At 39.4% G+C, this 13,688-nt stretch overlaps 1 protein-coding gene across 1 annotated transcript; it reads right to left on the bottom strand.

Moving 5' to 3' along the window:
• Window positions 1-832: 832 nt before the first annotated feature.
• si:ch73-86n18.1 (uncharacterized protein LOC564061 homolog) lies at window positions 833-12,352 on the bottom strand. The gene is given in 9 exon segments (XM_044359070.1): window positions 833-2,297; window positions 2,299-2,357; window positions 2,359-2,396; window positions 2,481-2,589; window positions 2,592-2,620; window positions 5,550-5,660; window positions 11,062-11,098; window positions 11,100-11,165; window positions 12,347-12,352. Coding segments are annotated over 9 exon segments (543 nt in total). The 3' UTR covers window positions 833-2,209.
• Between the last annotated feature and the right edge of the window lie 1,336 nt (window positions 12,353-13,688).

The following is a 13,688-nucleotide window of genomic DNA, read 5'->3' as shown; positions in this document are numbered from 1 at the left end:
TGATTTTTGGTGAAATATTGGATCAGTTGAACATTTATTGAAATGAAACCCTGTGACAAGTTTAGAGGGAAAAACCACTATTTGGTGGAGCTGTTAACAACTCATAGACATCTGAAATGTGACCCCGACTACACACTGCTTTTTGTAAGACATCAAAAGCCAAAAAGGTTGGAAACCACTGGTTTCATCTTTAATAATGTGTTGTATTTTTAAAGCTTGTTATATTATCCATTGTGTCAAATCTTCATCTGAAAAGTAACTGAAACTGTCAAATAAATGTAGTGGAGTAGAAAGTACAGTATTTCCCTCTGAAATGTAGTGGAATGGAGTTTACTTACTTACTTTCAGAAAGTTCCATGTTGGAGGGAGATTCAGAAGTGTAAATTGTTATGCACAACAACATAAATCTGAAGGAAGAAAATCACTTAAAAACAGAATCCACATTGCTTAGCCTGGTCTTATATGTATTTTCCAGACTTTGGATGGATAGGGTAAACTATAAATAAAAACTGTGAACATTTCTGACAAATGTGAAAAACAAGCTCTCCTCACCCTAGCTCTGGGTTTACTGATGAATTCATTATATTTTTTTGGCTCTCAAAATTGTGATCATAGGTTTTGATTCAGGAATGGACAGCATCTGTCTTCAAAAAATGAATTTTACACTTATTGCCATGCTGTAAATGTTACTTTGCACCTATTGTATATCTCACTTCTTAGGTTATATCTAAGGTTGTAACATTTCCTCCTGGACAATTTTCCCCAGTATCATCAATATTTAAAGTGTTAAATAAATGCAGGATTGTTAATAGACAAACAAATTAAAAAATGAATAATTGAATGCATTAGATATTAAAATGAGATTATACTTGTGTTGCAGTATTGTGTTGTCCAACCATCTCCAGTTTCCATCATTCTCTCTCTCTTAACCACTACAAGATCTAGCCAAAATAATAAAAATAATAAAGTTTATATATATTGTACTTTTCAAAACCAGCAATTACAAAGTGCTGTACAAGCCAGACACAAAAGGAACAAAGGACAGAATAAATGGTCAAATACACACATATTCCCACATATATATTATTAAAAACAAATATAAATAAATCAGTGAATAAAGATTATAAGAAAGCTTTATGATAAAAGTGAGTTTTGAGAAGCGGCTTAAAAGAAGTTGTTGAATTTACAAGTCTGAGATTCTCTGGCAGGTTATTCCTGACAGAAAAGGATCTGGCTCCTTTAGTCCTGTGTTTGCAAAAATGTCCTCATCCCCAAGGTCTAAAACTCAAATTGGTCTCCACAAAGATAGATGTATCAGTATATATACAAAAACACACACTCATCCCTGACATAATGCATCCCCAGCCCTTAACCCCATAAAGACCTACATACACAACATAAACCTAATCCCAATCTGAACTCTAGGACTAAGTGTTAGTGAGGAATGGACTAAATGTCCTCACTTAAGACGAAAAGCTAAAACTGGTCCTCACAAAGGTACACACAAGTGCACAAACACACACTCTCATTATCAGGTTTCTACACCGGGAAGGATCATCACTTGCTACAGTAAAACAAACTCACATCGTAAACACTTTAAGGCCCAATGTGGGATTTTTTGAATTTATACATTTAAGGGAAATTTTACAAACAGTACCAGCCAAAAGTTTGGACACACTTTTTAATTGAAGTGAATGGGAAAGTGTGTCCAAACTTTTGACTGGTACTGTACATAATATGCCTTTATTATGCATGCTGGCTCATTGTCACACTGTCATAGCTGACTGGGACATTTGAATAGAACAGAGCCATCGTTAATGATATTAGTAACACCTGACAAGTCAAAATGTCTGCTGTGAAGAAAGCCCTGTCAACCTAAATCTAACCTCAAATCTCAAACTATGCCTTTGCAAGAGTAAACACCAGATAAAGTGACCTTGGCTTTCAAAGATGCATTTATGTTCCCCCATCAGTGCACGCGCGCACACGCGCACGCGCACACGCACACGCGCGCACACACACACACACACACACACACACACACACACACACACACACACCCTTGTGTCTTTAGTTTTCCTCTCTTGCAGACAGCACACAGTAACAGGCCCAATTAAGGGGAATGAGGAACACCTGTGCTGGTCAGCAGGGCTCCGCAGACTAAGTGCTATTTTCCATCTATGCAGTTTGTGGATAAATTGTGGTCATTTCAGTGCCTGTATAACCACACTACACACACATGCACATACAAACTCTCATGCTGCTGCTTGCTGTGCAGTATGGTAAGATGATTTCCCATCTCTGCTTTCCAGCCAGTCCAGCTTGTCCTTGCTGAAGTAGTAACACTGATCCCCAACAGTGGAGCCATCCCTCTGGACACTCCCTACACCGCTTGACTGTCAATGAGGGGAAGATGAGATAAAAAGATGAGGGGAGCATTAAATGAAGATCATGCACATATTTGATCTACATCCTGTCACCTGTCTTTGAGCAGTGCTGTCCCAGGGCGGTGCAGTCCTCCTCACAGAGCCGGATGTAACATCTCTGCTCAGAGTTCCGTTTCAAAACCACAGACGCATGCAGAGGCCAGGGGGGACACCTGGTGCCTGCCTGCCAATCACTGATGATAGAGTGAGTCTGTGAGGATGTACAGTGGTACTTTGGGCTAAATCAGTCCAGAGGAAAGTAATTGGCTGGGCATTTGGTTTCTATGGAAAAATAAGTGAGGAAATGTGAATGCTTCTTGTTTAATTTACGCTATTTAATTTACATGATGTAATACAAAAAGGACCAGATGAATATATAGTGTGTTGAACGTATAATAATAAAATAAAGACTTTTAGGAGGACACCTAGCCACATGTTCTCTTCCTGTTTTCAACAACTGCCCTCACCACGACAACCACAACACAATTGGTCTGAACCAAATTGCGTGTTGATCCATCTAATAGTTGTTGACATATTTCAGTCAAAACCACAAATGTCAACCTCATGGTGGCACTAGATGAAAAGTCAGGGGATCACTAATGTCAGAAGGATTCATGCTCTGTTGAGATATTTCAGTGTGGATCAAAGCGGTGGACTAACCGACAGAGCGACATAGCATCCCTAGAGCCACGCTGCCAGCTTGGCTAAAAACTAATTTAATTTTCATACTGTTGTGTTTTCTCATCCACCACTAGCTTCTCCCCCGTCAAACATATGATGCTCTTTGGTTCAGTCTGTGAATCTCTCTAAGATTTTATTGCTGCTGTCGCTGGAATAATTTAGTTTATAGCTCCCTTGTGGCTGCAAGAAATGATCATTTACAATGTGAACTCACTGTGGTTTCATTGCCAGATATTTCCCACATTTAAGTTTCCTCTTTTTACATTGTCACTTCCTCTGTGCCTAACAAAAAAAATAAAACATGTATTTCAGTAATGCTTCATAAGAAGACATTTCGCAAAAAGTTCACAGTGTTTTCTGTTGATTCTCCGTAAGCTGAAACTAAAGAGAAATGATCATTTACAGTATGAACTTACTGTGGTTTCATTGCTAGATATTTCCCACATTTTAGTTTCCTCTTTTTACATTGTCACTTCCTTTGTTCCTATTAAAAATATTTCTGTAATGCTTCATAAGAAGACTAACATATGTACTGTGACACTGATCATAAATAAAGATAACAGACATACATTTATGTGACTTTTATTTCAACATGCTGGCATGATGACATCATATAGACACAAACAATATGTCAGAATGAGTTGGAAACATGACAAAGCATTTTTGCACTGGTCAGGTTCAGAAGAATTTAAAGTCAATCTTACTGTCCTTTACTTCATTTCGCATAATATTCATAGTGTTTTCCGTCGATTACCTGTAAGTTGAAAGTGTCACTGTGGTTAGTGAATCACGTCAGAAATAGTGGGTATTATGAAAATTAGCTAATGACATTAACATTTCCTGGAAAGAGTACCAATACCACAAAACAGGTGCAGGTGCTGTGGTTAAGTGTGGTTCATTTCATAACATATTACACAACTGCTGTGAATGGTATTTTAAAATTGTGCTTACAGACTGAGTAGATGTTGGCAACAGCAGCTGAGAAATCAACCCCTGGTCCACTTACTCGCTTGTTCTTGTGCTTTCCACTATATGACATGGCCCTCAGCAGCAAATTGAGTTTTCTCACTTACCTTAGAAGCGTAGATGCATGTCCAGAATAAGTAAGAGTACCTTGAGTCCAGACTGTTTTGTCAGCTGCTGTTTCCAACGTCAAACTAAACTTTCAAGTCAACGTGGATGAGAAGTCCAAGAAGTCCTCAAAATCTTGGAAAGTTTGAACATTTGCTGTTACTGAGCAACTGAGCAAACTCAGTAAACTCTCAAAGTGTTTGATCAGATGTTAAAATGTGCATAGATTTCAAACAAAAGCATTTACAGTGCACCTAATAGAGCGAGAAAAAATATTTCTTCCTGAGTAAAGTGAAAATATTTGTATTACCAGTGAGGTTGGGTATCTTTAAAAAAACTACGATACCAGTACCAATACCAGTACCCTTAAAGTGATACCGATACCAATAGAGTACTTAATACGATACCCATATTGTGAATGGAAGCAATCAGTTGTGTAAAATGCCACCGCTCCTCCTTATCACCACAGACTGTATGGGTTGTAGCTACTGCAGTAGTGGGCCAATCACATGTCGCATTAAATCGAAGAATGCTTGCGGTGCAGCCAATCACCGCAAGCATTCTTCAAAACCATAGAAATAGTCTCTTTTTTTAGATCTGGGTACAAGGATCAAAAGTAGGTATCATCTGAATGGAGAGGTTTCAATAATACTTGGTACTGGGTTATTTCGGTCGATACTTTAAAGGTATCGAGTACCGATGCTCAGCCGTAATTACCAGCTATCAGTCACTACACTGTGATACAGTACATAATGTGTGTGCCTCCTATGCCATATTCATAACATCAAATTAAATCTACATCTTAAAATATGTTACAGATTCAGAATAGAAAGTGTTAGACATTTTGTTTTATTTCCTTCTCTTGTTGCAACATGTGCGAGTCATCATTTTCAGATCCTAAAATTGTACTCAATAGCCTCTGTGTGAGTGTGTATGAATATATGAATGTATGTGTGTGTATGTGTGTGTGCGTGTGAGGAAGAAGGCTGGCAGTGGTAATAGATCAAGCACGTACAGCCCCAGTGGTGTTTGTTTTAAATGAGAGAGTTTCCTCACAAGCACATTATCAGGCTGAGCTGCCAGAGACGGTTGGCCCTGCAGGAGAAATATTTCACAATTATGGACTTTTGTGCTTTTTCTATTACATGACCCTCACTGGACTGGAGAGTGCGCTTTATCTTTTTTATTGCCAATTATAGGTGTCCAAAGGCACACTGAGCTGAAATAAAGAGAGAGAATAATCAGCAGGAGTGAGAAATAGACTCAGACTTACAGACAGAGAGACAGACAGGCAGATATATGTAGCATACACACTGAGAGTGGAGGGCAGGAAACATAGGAGGAGGTGGGTAAGACAGCGTTTATACTTACAGAGCACAGTGAGGATAATATTGGCACAGACAGAGGCCAAAAAGCCAATACGCATCAGGAGAGCAGGCCGACTCCTCAAATACTGAATGCCCCGCTTCAGTCCCTGGGAGCCTGATTAGACACAAAAACAGTCCACAGCATGGTACCTGTCAATTCACCATTTTTAATCCTGTGGTGTGGCACTGAGTGCAGACTTTGAGGAGCCTGTAGAGCAGAGCCATTTGACCAGAATTTAGCTTCACAACATTTCCTATTCTCAAAAGATCTTCTACTGAAAGTTACGCCAAGTGGATATTCTTTTTATTTGAATCTCAGACTATTACATATGCATACTAATACAAGGAATATGGATGACATACACCAACGTGTTGGTTTCACATGCTTTTAACGGTGGTGGAAGAAGTATTTATATCTTTTACTTGAGGAGAAGTAGCAATACCACGTTGTAAATATACACTATTACAAAAAAAGTCCTGTATTCAAAATCAAAAAGTAAAACCAACCACAAATGTGTCAGAAAAATGTACATTAATATCAAAAGTAAAGGTGCTCATTATGCAGAATGGCTCCTGTAGTGTTACATTATTATATATCATAACATCCAAGAGTCAAAGATTTATTTGTTATATACTCACATTTTCAATACGGGCAGTGAAATGTGGGATGTGATTTTATTAAATAAATTAACATCAAATATTATTATTGTCATGATCAACTCCTCAGTCACTCTCCTCCAGCCCACCGGAGACTCTCAGCCTTTTCTCCCTGTTATGTTGAGACTGGATTGTGTTGGAAAAGGTAGATTTGAGTTGAATCTTTGAAAGACTATCTGGCATGATGTTATTTAAGTTGCCTTTGTTAGTGAGTCTGTCTTTGTTTTGTTTCTACTCAGTCTTGGTTATTTGGAGAGTTTTTTTAGTTTCCTGTTTCTTACAGAGAAGTTGTAATGTTGCTTCTGTATTTGAGTTGTATTCATGTGTATTCTGTGGTGGTTCAATGCTTGTGAGTTTACTATGAAGAGGATTGTGTTTTTTGGGGGTTTTGGGATTTTCTGCTATGTATTTTCCCTCCTTTGCCCATCTACACACCTGCCCTGCATCACGCCTCGTTAGCCCTCCCCTGCTCTGTGTTTTCCCCACACCTGCTCTGTATCAGCCTCGTCAGTCCTGCCTTGCTCCCCGTGTTTCCCCCGCCAGCCAGTCGGCTCCCTGTCTGTTCTCCTGTTTCGTCAGCCCGCTCCCCTCTCCTGAGCTTCTCCCCCCATCTCCCCACCTGCACCTCATCTCCTTGTTAGTTCAGTTTGTATTTTAGCCCTGGTTTTCAGTTCAGTCTTTGTTGAATCCTTTGTTCGGTTTGTTCTGCTCGTCCTGTATTCTGTTTTGATCAGCCAGCTTTTGTTTTTGTCTGCACAATCCCAGAATAAAGAAGTTTCTCCAGATTTGCTCTGCTTGCTGTATTCTTCCTGCATTTGGGTCAGTTTCCTGCTACTCCTCCTGACAATTATTGATGCATTAACATGTATGCAGCATTTTAATGTAGCTGGTCGAGGTGGAGCTCATCTAAGTTACGCAACGACTGGGTAGTTTAATCTTTAATAATGTATTATATTCTATAAGCTGTTTGTGTGTAAAATCTTGTAAATGAACTATAGATGTCACATCTAGAGAGGCAGTGGTGGAAAGTAAACTTATGCAGATACATACTTAAGTACAACTTATGTACATGTGTATTTTAATTTTATAAGATATACGTACACACTTAACAAACATACCTTATATCATTCACACAGTAAAACAACATAAGCCAAATGAAATCGATAAACACCCCACAGCTTATAAAACCAGTAAAATAATATTGCACTAGTATTGTGCATTGTACCAGAATATTGCAAGTTCAACATAAAACCAATAACTTAAGTATTGCACATGCCAATGTAGACCAACTGTAAACTGCTCTGTAACCATGTAGTGTTACACCAACACAGCATTTAACTGCTGCTGTTTAAAATCTTAATGGATGATGAGACAAATTAGTTTTTATAACGGTTTAGTCTGCATTTTAGTACTCTAAACCATCGGCCAGTATGCAAGGCAAGTTTATTTGTTTAGCACATTTCAACAACAAGGCAATACAAAGTGCTTTCCATAAAACTTAAAAGGCATCAAGACAGAACATAAAAAGCAACACAAGGCAATATAAAAAGACATTAAATACAAGTGTTAAATTGGAAATAAAAATAAGCTAAAATTGAATAAGACAGATAAAACAGGAGAATAAGTTACAGTGCAGTGTAAGATACTAAAAAAAGCCTCAAATTTGATTTAATAAAGGCAACTACAAACAGAAAAATCTTCAGCCTTGATTTAAAAGAACTGAGAGGTGCAGCAGACCTGCAGTTTCACCAGAAGGTAAACGCTCCTATTCAGAATGAAGAATGTTTGAGGGATCATTAATTATTTGCTGTGCCTCTCTAAGCACAGACTTCTCATACTTAAGTTTTACGCGGTTTATTCTTCACTATACATTTTAGAGGGACTCCACTGCATTTATTTGCCAGAGAGATAGAGATATTTGTTTTTTACTTTGCAGATTAAATTCTCTAAACCCTTTAAAGAGTAAATGAAATGTATTGTAAAGTAAATTAAACAACCAAACTCTATATAAAATAGGTAGATATATCTCCAACTGTTAGGAGTAGTGGAGCAGATGAATCCAAATAAAGGAGAGAGGAGACAGGACAGCAAAGGATCCAACAAACCTAAACTGAAAACCAGGATTTAAATACAAACCAAACTGACGAGGGGAAAAGGTGCAGGTGGAACAGGAGAACAGGAAAGGAGCTGATTGGCTGGGGAAGACCCAGGGATCAGGGGAGGGTAAACAAGACTGATGCAGGGTGGGTGTGGAGGGAAAAGCAGGCTGGGAACACAGGAGGAAAAACACAGAGCAAATAGAAAACCAAAAACCCAGAAACAAGCCCATCTAACAATATACATGAGTAAACTTAAATACACAAGTACAGTATAACCTGCAGTCTCTCTTATACACAATTTCATGATGATGCAGTTCTTCAAACATGGCACCCAGAGGCTGTAAATGCAAATTATTCAAATCTACAGAAACAAATGTTAACAAGCCTGCTGTATACAGTGCTGCTTGAATGTTTGTGAACCCTTTAGAATTTGCTCTATTTCTGCATAAATATGACCTAAAACGTGATCGGATTTCCATTCAAGTCCTAAAACTAGATAAAAAGACACCAGTTAAACAAATGAGACAAAAACCTTACACTTGTTTGTTTATTTATTGAGAAAAATGACCCAATGTTACATATTTGTGAGTTGCAAAAGTATATGAACCTCTAGGATTATCAATTCATTTGAAGGGGAAATTAGAGTCAGGTGTTTCAATCAATGGGATGACAATCACGTGTGAGTCTGGGAGGCCCTGCCTTATTTAAAGAAGAGAATTCTGGGTCTTCACTGTCAAACTCTGAGCTTCACAACACAGGTTTGTGGTAGTGTATCATGGCTCAAACAAAGGATATTTCTGAGGATCTTAGAAGTAGAGTTGTTGATACTCACCAGGCTGGAAAGGGTTACAAAACCATTTCTAAAGAATTTAGACTCCACCAGTCGACTGTCAGGGAGACTGTGTACAAATTGAAGACATCCAACACCATTGTTACCCTCCCCAGGAGTGGTCGAACAACACAAATCACACTGAGAGCAGATGTATAATACTCTGGAAGACCACGAGGGACCCCAGGGTAACGTCTAGGAAACTAAAGGCCTCTCATACAGTGGCTACAGTCAATGTTCATTAGTCCACCATCAGGAGAACATCGAACATCAATGGTGTGCATAGTAGAGTTGCAAGGAGAAACCCACTACTCTCCAAAAAGCTGCCGTCTACGGTTCGCTAAAGACCACATGGATAAGCCAGAAGGTGATTAGAACAATGTTCTGTGGATGGATGAGACCAAAATTAATCTTTTTGGCTTGAATGAGAAGTATTATGTTTGGCAAGAAGCAAACGTTGCATTCCAGCATAAGAATGATGCCATGGTTTGGGCCTGCTTTGCTGCCTCTGGACCAAGACGGCTTGCAGCCATTGAAGGAGCTATGGGTTCTGAGTTGTACCAGCACATTATACAGGAAAATGTCAAGGTATCTGTCTGTGAACTGAAGTTCAACAGAAAGTGTGTCATGCAGTAAGACAACGACCCTAAACACACAAGTCGTTCTACCAAAGAATGGTTAAAGCAGAAGAAAGATAATGTTTTGGAATGGCCGAGTCAAAGTCCTGACCTTAATCCTAAAGAAATGCTGTGGAAGGACCTGAAGCACGCAGTTCATGCAAAGAAGCCCACCAACATATGTCTCATATGTTTAATTGGGTTCACTTTATCTAGTTTTAGACCCGTGTAGGTATCTGATCATGTTTTAGTTCATATTAATGCAGAAATACAGAAAATTCTGAAGGGTTCACAAACTTTCAAGCAGCACTGTAAATTGCCGCATCTCAGACGTCTAACTATGTGTGTTAAACTCCTGAGTCATATTTCACAACTAGTGTGAAAGCAAACTTCAATTTCCTGTACAAGGGTCTTCTCCCACTCAGTCCAGTTCAACAAACAGGGAAAAAGTCCAAGAGCATCTAATGGTGGGACATAGAGCCAGACTGGGACAGAACCACAACACCAACACAACCAGCCACAATATTAAAATGCTGCTTAATGCAACAGTAATAATAATCCAATAATATAATATATAATAATTTCACACTGAGAGGTTTAATTCTGCTGCAGAATCAGTACTTTTGATACTTTAAGTAGATTTTGCTGATAATGCTTATGTATATTTACTTATTTGAAGGCCGAGCCTTCGCGGTCCTTCACAGTCCTGTTGGCATCCTTCCCTGGCTGTTGCTGTTGCTGTTGCTGCTGCTGTTGTTGTTGTTGTTATGATTGTAGTTATTCGCCCCCCCCCTTTCCCTCTTCTTCTTTCTCTCTCTCAACCCAACCGGTCAAAGCAGATGGCCACCCACCAAGAGCTGGGTTCTGCTTGAGGTTTCTACCCGTTAAAGGGGAGTTTTTCCTTTCCCACTGTCGCCAAGTGCTTGCTCATGGGGGAATTGTTGGGTCTAAATTAAAGAGTACGGTCTTGACCTGCTCTATGTGAAAAGTGCCCTGAGATGACTTTTCTTGTGATTTGGCGCTATCTAAAAATAAAGATTGATTGATTGATTATTTTGAAAGCAGAACTGTTACTTGTAATTGATTGATTATTTTGAAAGCAGAACTGTTACTTGTAATGTAGTATCTTTACATTTTGGTATTACTACTTCTGTCACCCCTGTGTGTAGTAAAGTACAAGTACATTTCTCTCTGAAATGCAGTGAAGTAAGTAGAATATCATAGAAGAACAGGCATGTCATACTTGAGTAAATGTACTTAGTTATGTTTCACCACTGGCTCTTACACGACATTTCTCTTAAACACCTAATATACCACTTCTGTGTTTGAGGACAGATCTGTTCCCTCCAGGTTGTGGTCTCCTCTGTGATCTCCTGCAGGCTGGAGTAGTTTTCTTTGTCCTCCTTGCCCGTGGTGTCCTTGTTAACACACTTTCTCGCTTTGTCTCTCTTATACTATACCTCCTCTGGTCCCTAAAGGCTTTCGTATCTCCGTACACACAGCAGCAATATTTCTCCTTGAAATTAAATTTGTCCCTGCTTGGTTGATTTATCGAGGCACGTCCCTCTGCCTACACCACTGCTGCAGTGTTAATCAAATGTGTTCAGAGAAGTACTGCGGTGTTAAACTATGATTTACCTTCAACTAAATAATTTGTCTGTGTTTTCTTGAGGAAAGGAGACTCTGATAATCCAAACTGGGGGGTTTTCTCCTCAGTTTTGTTGGCTCTGTGTGATGTATTCCTGCTTGTTTCTGTGGTGTTTTACTGTCAACTTGCCCCGCGTTGCATAATCCCAGTAGCTTCCTCGCTCCCTAACGCTGTTAAGAGAGAAGCACTGATACTGGATATGACAGATGTGTGATAGATGACACAGCACATTATGTGGGCGTGAGAGTCAGAACCAAGAGAACAGCAAGTACCTTCAACTTCCTGACATTAATTAAAAAAATTAAAATTGGAAGTGCGACAAGGTTGTGATGGGAAAGCAGGTGGGAGCTGTGTGCGTGGTGTGTGTGTGTGTGTGTGTGTGTGTGTGTGTGTGTGTGTGTGTGTGTGTGTGTGTGTGTGTGTGTGTGTGTGTGTGTGTGTGTGTGTGTGTGTGTGTACTGTAGTAAAGAAAGAAGAAAGTAAGAAGAAAGTGCACTGATTCAGGTGATGAGAATCTGTGATGATGTGCAACCGCAAAATTCAGCTCACTAGTCACTGAAAAGGACAAAGATAAACACAAAATACTCCTCCTCTGCTTTAATTAATATGGTTTGCATAACAAACCCCCCCAATGAAGTGAAATAGCTGACAATGGCTGTGGGAGTAAGGTGCCAAGAAAAAAATTAATAAATGGGACATATACCAAAAAAGAAAAAAAAATGTTGACAGCCTGCTGGAGCAACAGGGAGGGCATCTGGTGTGTGTGTGTGGTGTAGAGGTGATATTGTTGCAGCTGCTCTACTAACGAAGAGAATACAAATAACTCATCAGACACACACATACATACACTGTGCTGATCAATGATGAGTCATACATTTTAGGCCTCCACCTTTCCATTCTAGGAAAAAGTGGCACACAGGGTGGCAACTTTAATGGTAAATAACGCCCAACCTGCATGCCGGAGCTCCAGTGGAGCCATCATCAAATGTTTGTTTATCTAATCCAATATGGCAGGTCATCAATGGTTTGGCTACAAGACATTGCACCATCTGAGTTAACATGCTTTGAACACTCCAATCTGTCTGGTAGATTTATGCAATCTGTGCTCAGTAAAACACCCGGAACGCAGAGAGAAGAAAAACAAAGTTTGTGATATTCTGCAACCTGACAGATATGATGAACCTCATCAAAAAGAAAGGTGTGTATGTGGGTCTGTTTGCTTGCACTAATGTTGTATCTTCATGTTTATCTTCTTTTACATCTCATCAAGCACCCAGAACATCAGAGGCCATATACCTCTATGTTCTCGTCGGCCTGTTTGTCTCTGAAGCCTTCTCTCAAGCTGCAGACAGTCCAGAGGAAGAGTTTTCCTCTCTAAAGCTGCGACTACACCCTTTGATGCATCGATACAGACTCCTGTGTCAGCTCTACTCCAACCTGGCACCAAACTGCTCAGCTGCAGGTACTGTATATCCTTCCTTCAGGCCTCAGCAGATGGGTGATAACTCATCATCTGCTCATACACGTTATTGTGTAATCTCTCATGTGTTCTACATCTTTCTATAAATTTTTAACTTGAATTTTGGTAAGTGTTTGTATGATTGTCTCTCTTTTTTTTGCCCATTTCAGGGCTTCAGGTAGGGGATCAGTGCTTCTTCTTCATCGCTGACAGGTTGGACTGGACATAATAGTGCAGACAGATGTGCAACCATTTGCCATTTTGCATACCAAAGAACAGCATTCCCCCCACCCCCCCCCAAAACACTATAAATACAAGCACTATAAATACTGTACATACACGACCAAGAGTTAAGCATGAAAGCTTCAACATCTGTAAGAAAGATTTACAGATTTACAACAAAGGCTCTGGTGCTACAGACATGTACCGTAGCTGTAGTGTTGCCGTCACATCTTTCTATCACATACAGCAAATGTAGTTTTCACCTACACAAGACCTATTCTGTGCATGTCCATATGTTAGAGGATAACATTAAAATAAAGGTTACTATTTTGGAAACATGTGAAATTCAGGTAGACATTAGGATCCAAATTGGTAAACACAATGGAGTTCACTGAACCTGCCAAAAATGTTTCCATGTGTCGGATTTGACCTTGTTGAGCAGATGCAGTGATAAACAGAAATGTCCATTGTTGCTGTTTACACATGCAGACCATTTATAACAGTGAGTGTTCACTGACAATGTTCTTGCTGCTTGGTAATACACCCAAAAATATGGAAATGAGTCCATAAATATGGCCTATTCCTGAATAAAATAATTATTTACTTATAATT

This window comes from Thunnus albacares, chromosome 8 (assembly GCF_914725855.1).
Source record: "Thunnus albacares chromosome 8, fThuAlb1.1, whole genome shotgun sequence".
Lineage (NCBI taxonomy): Eukaryota > Metazoa > Chordata > Actinopteri > Scombriformes > Scombridae > Thunnus > Thunnus albacares.
Note: the sequence above shows the minus strand (reverse complement) of the source record. Positions and strands in the feature narration are given on the sequence as shown.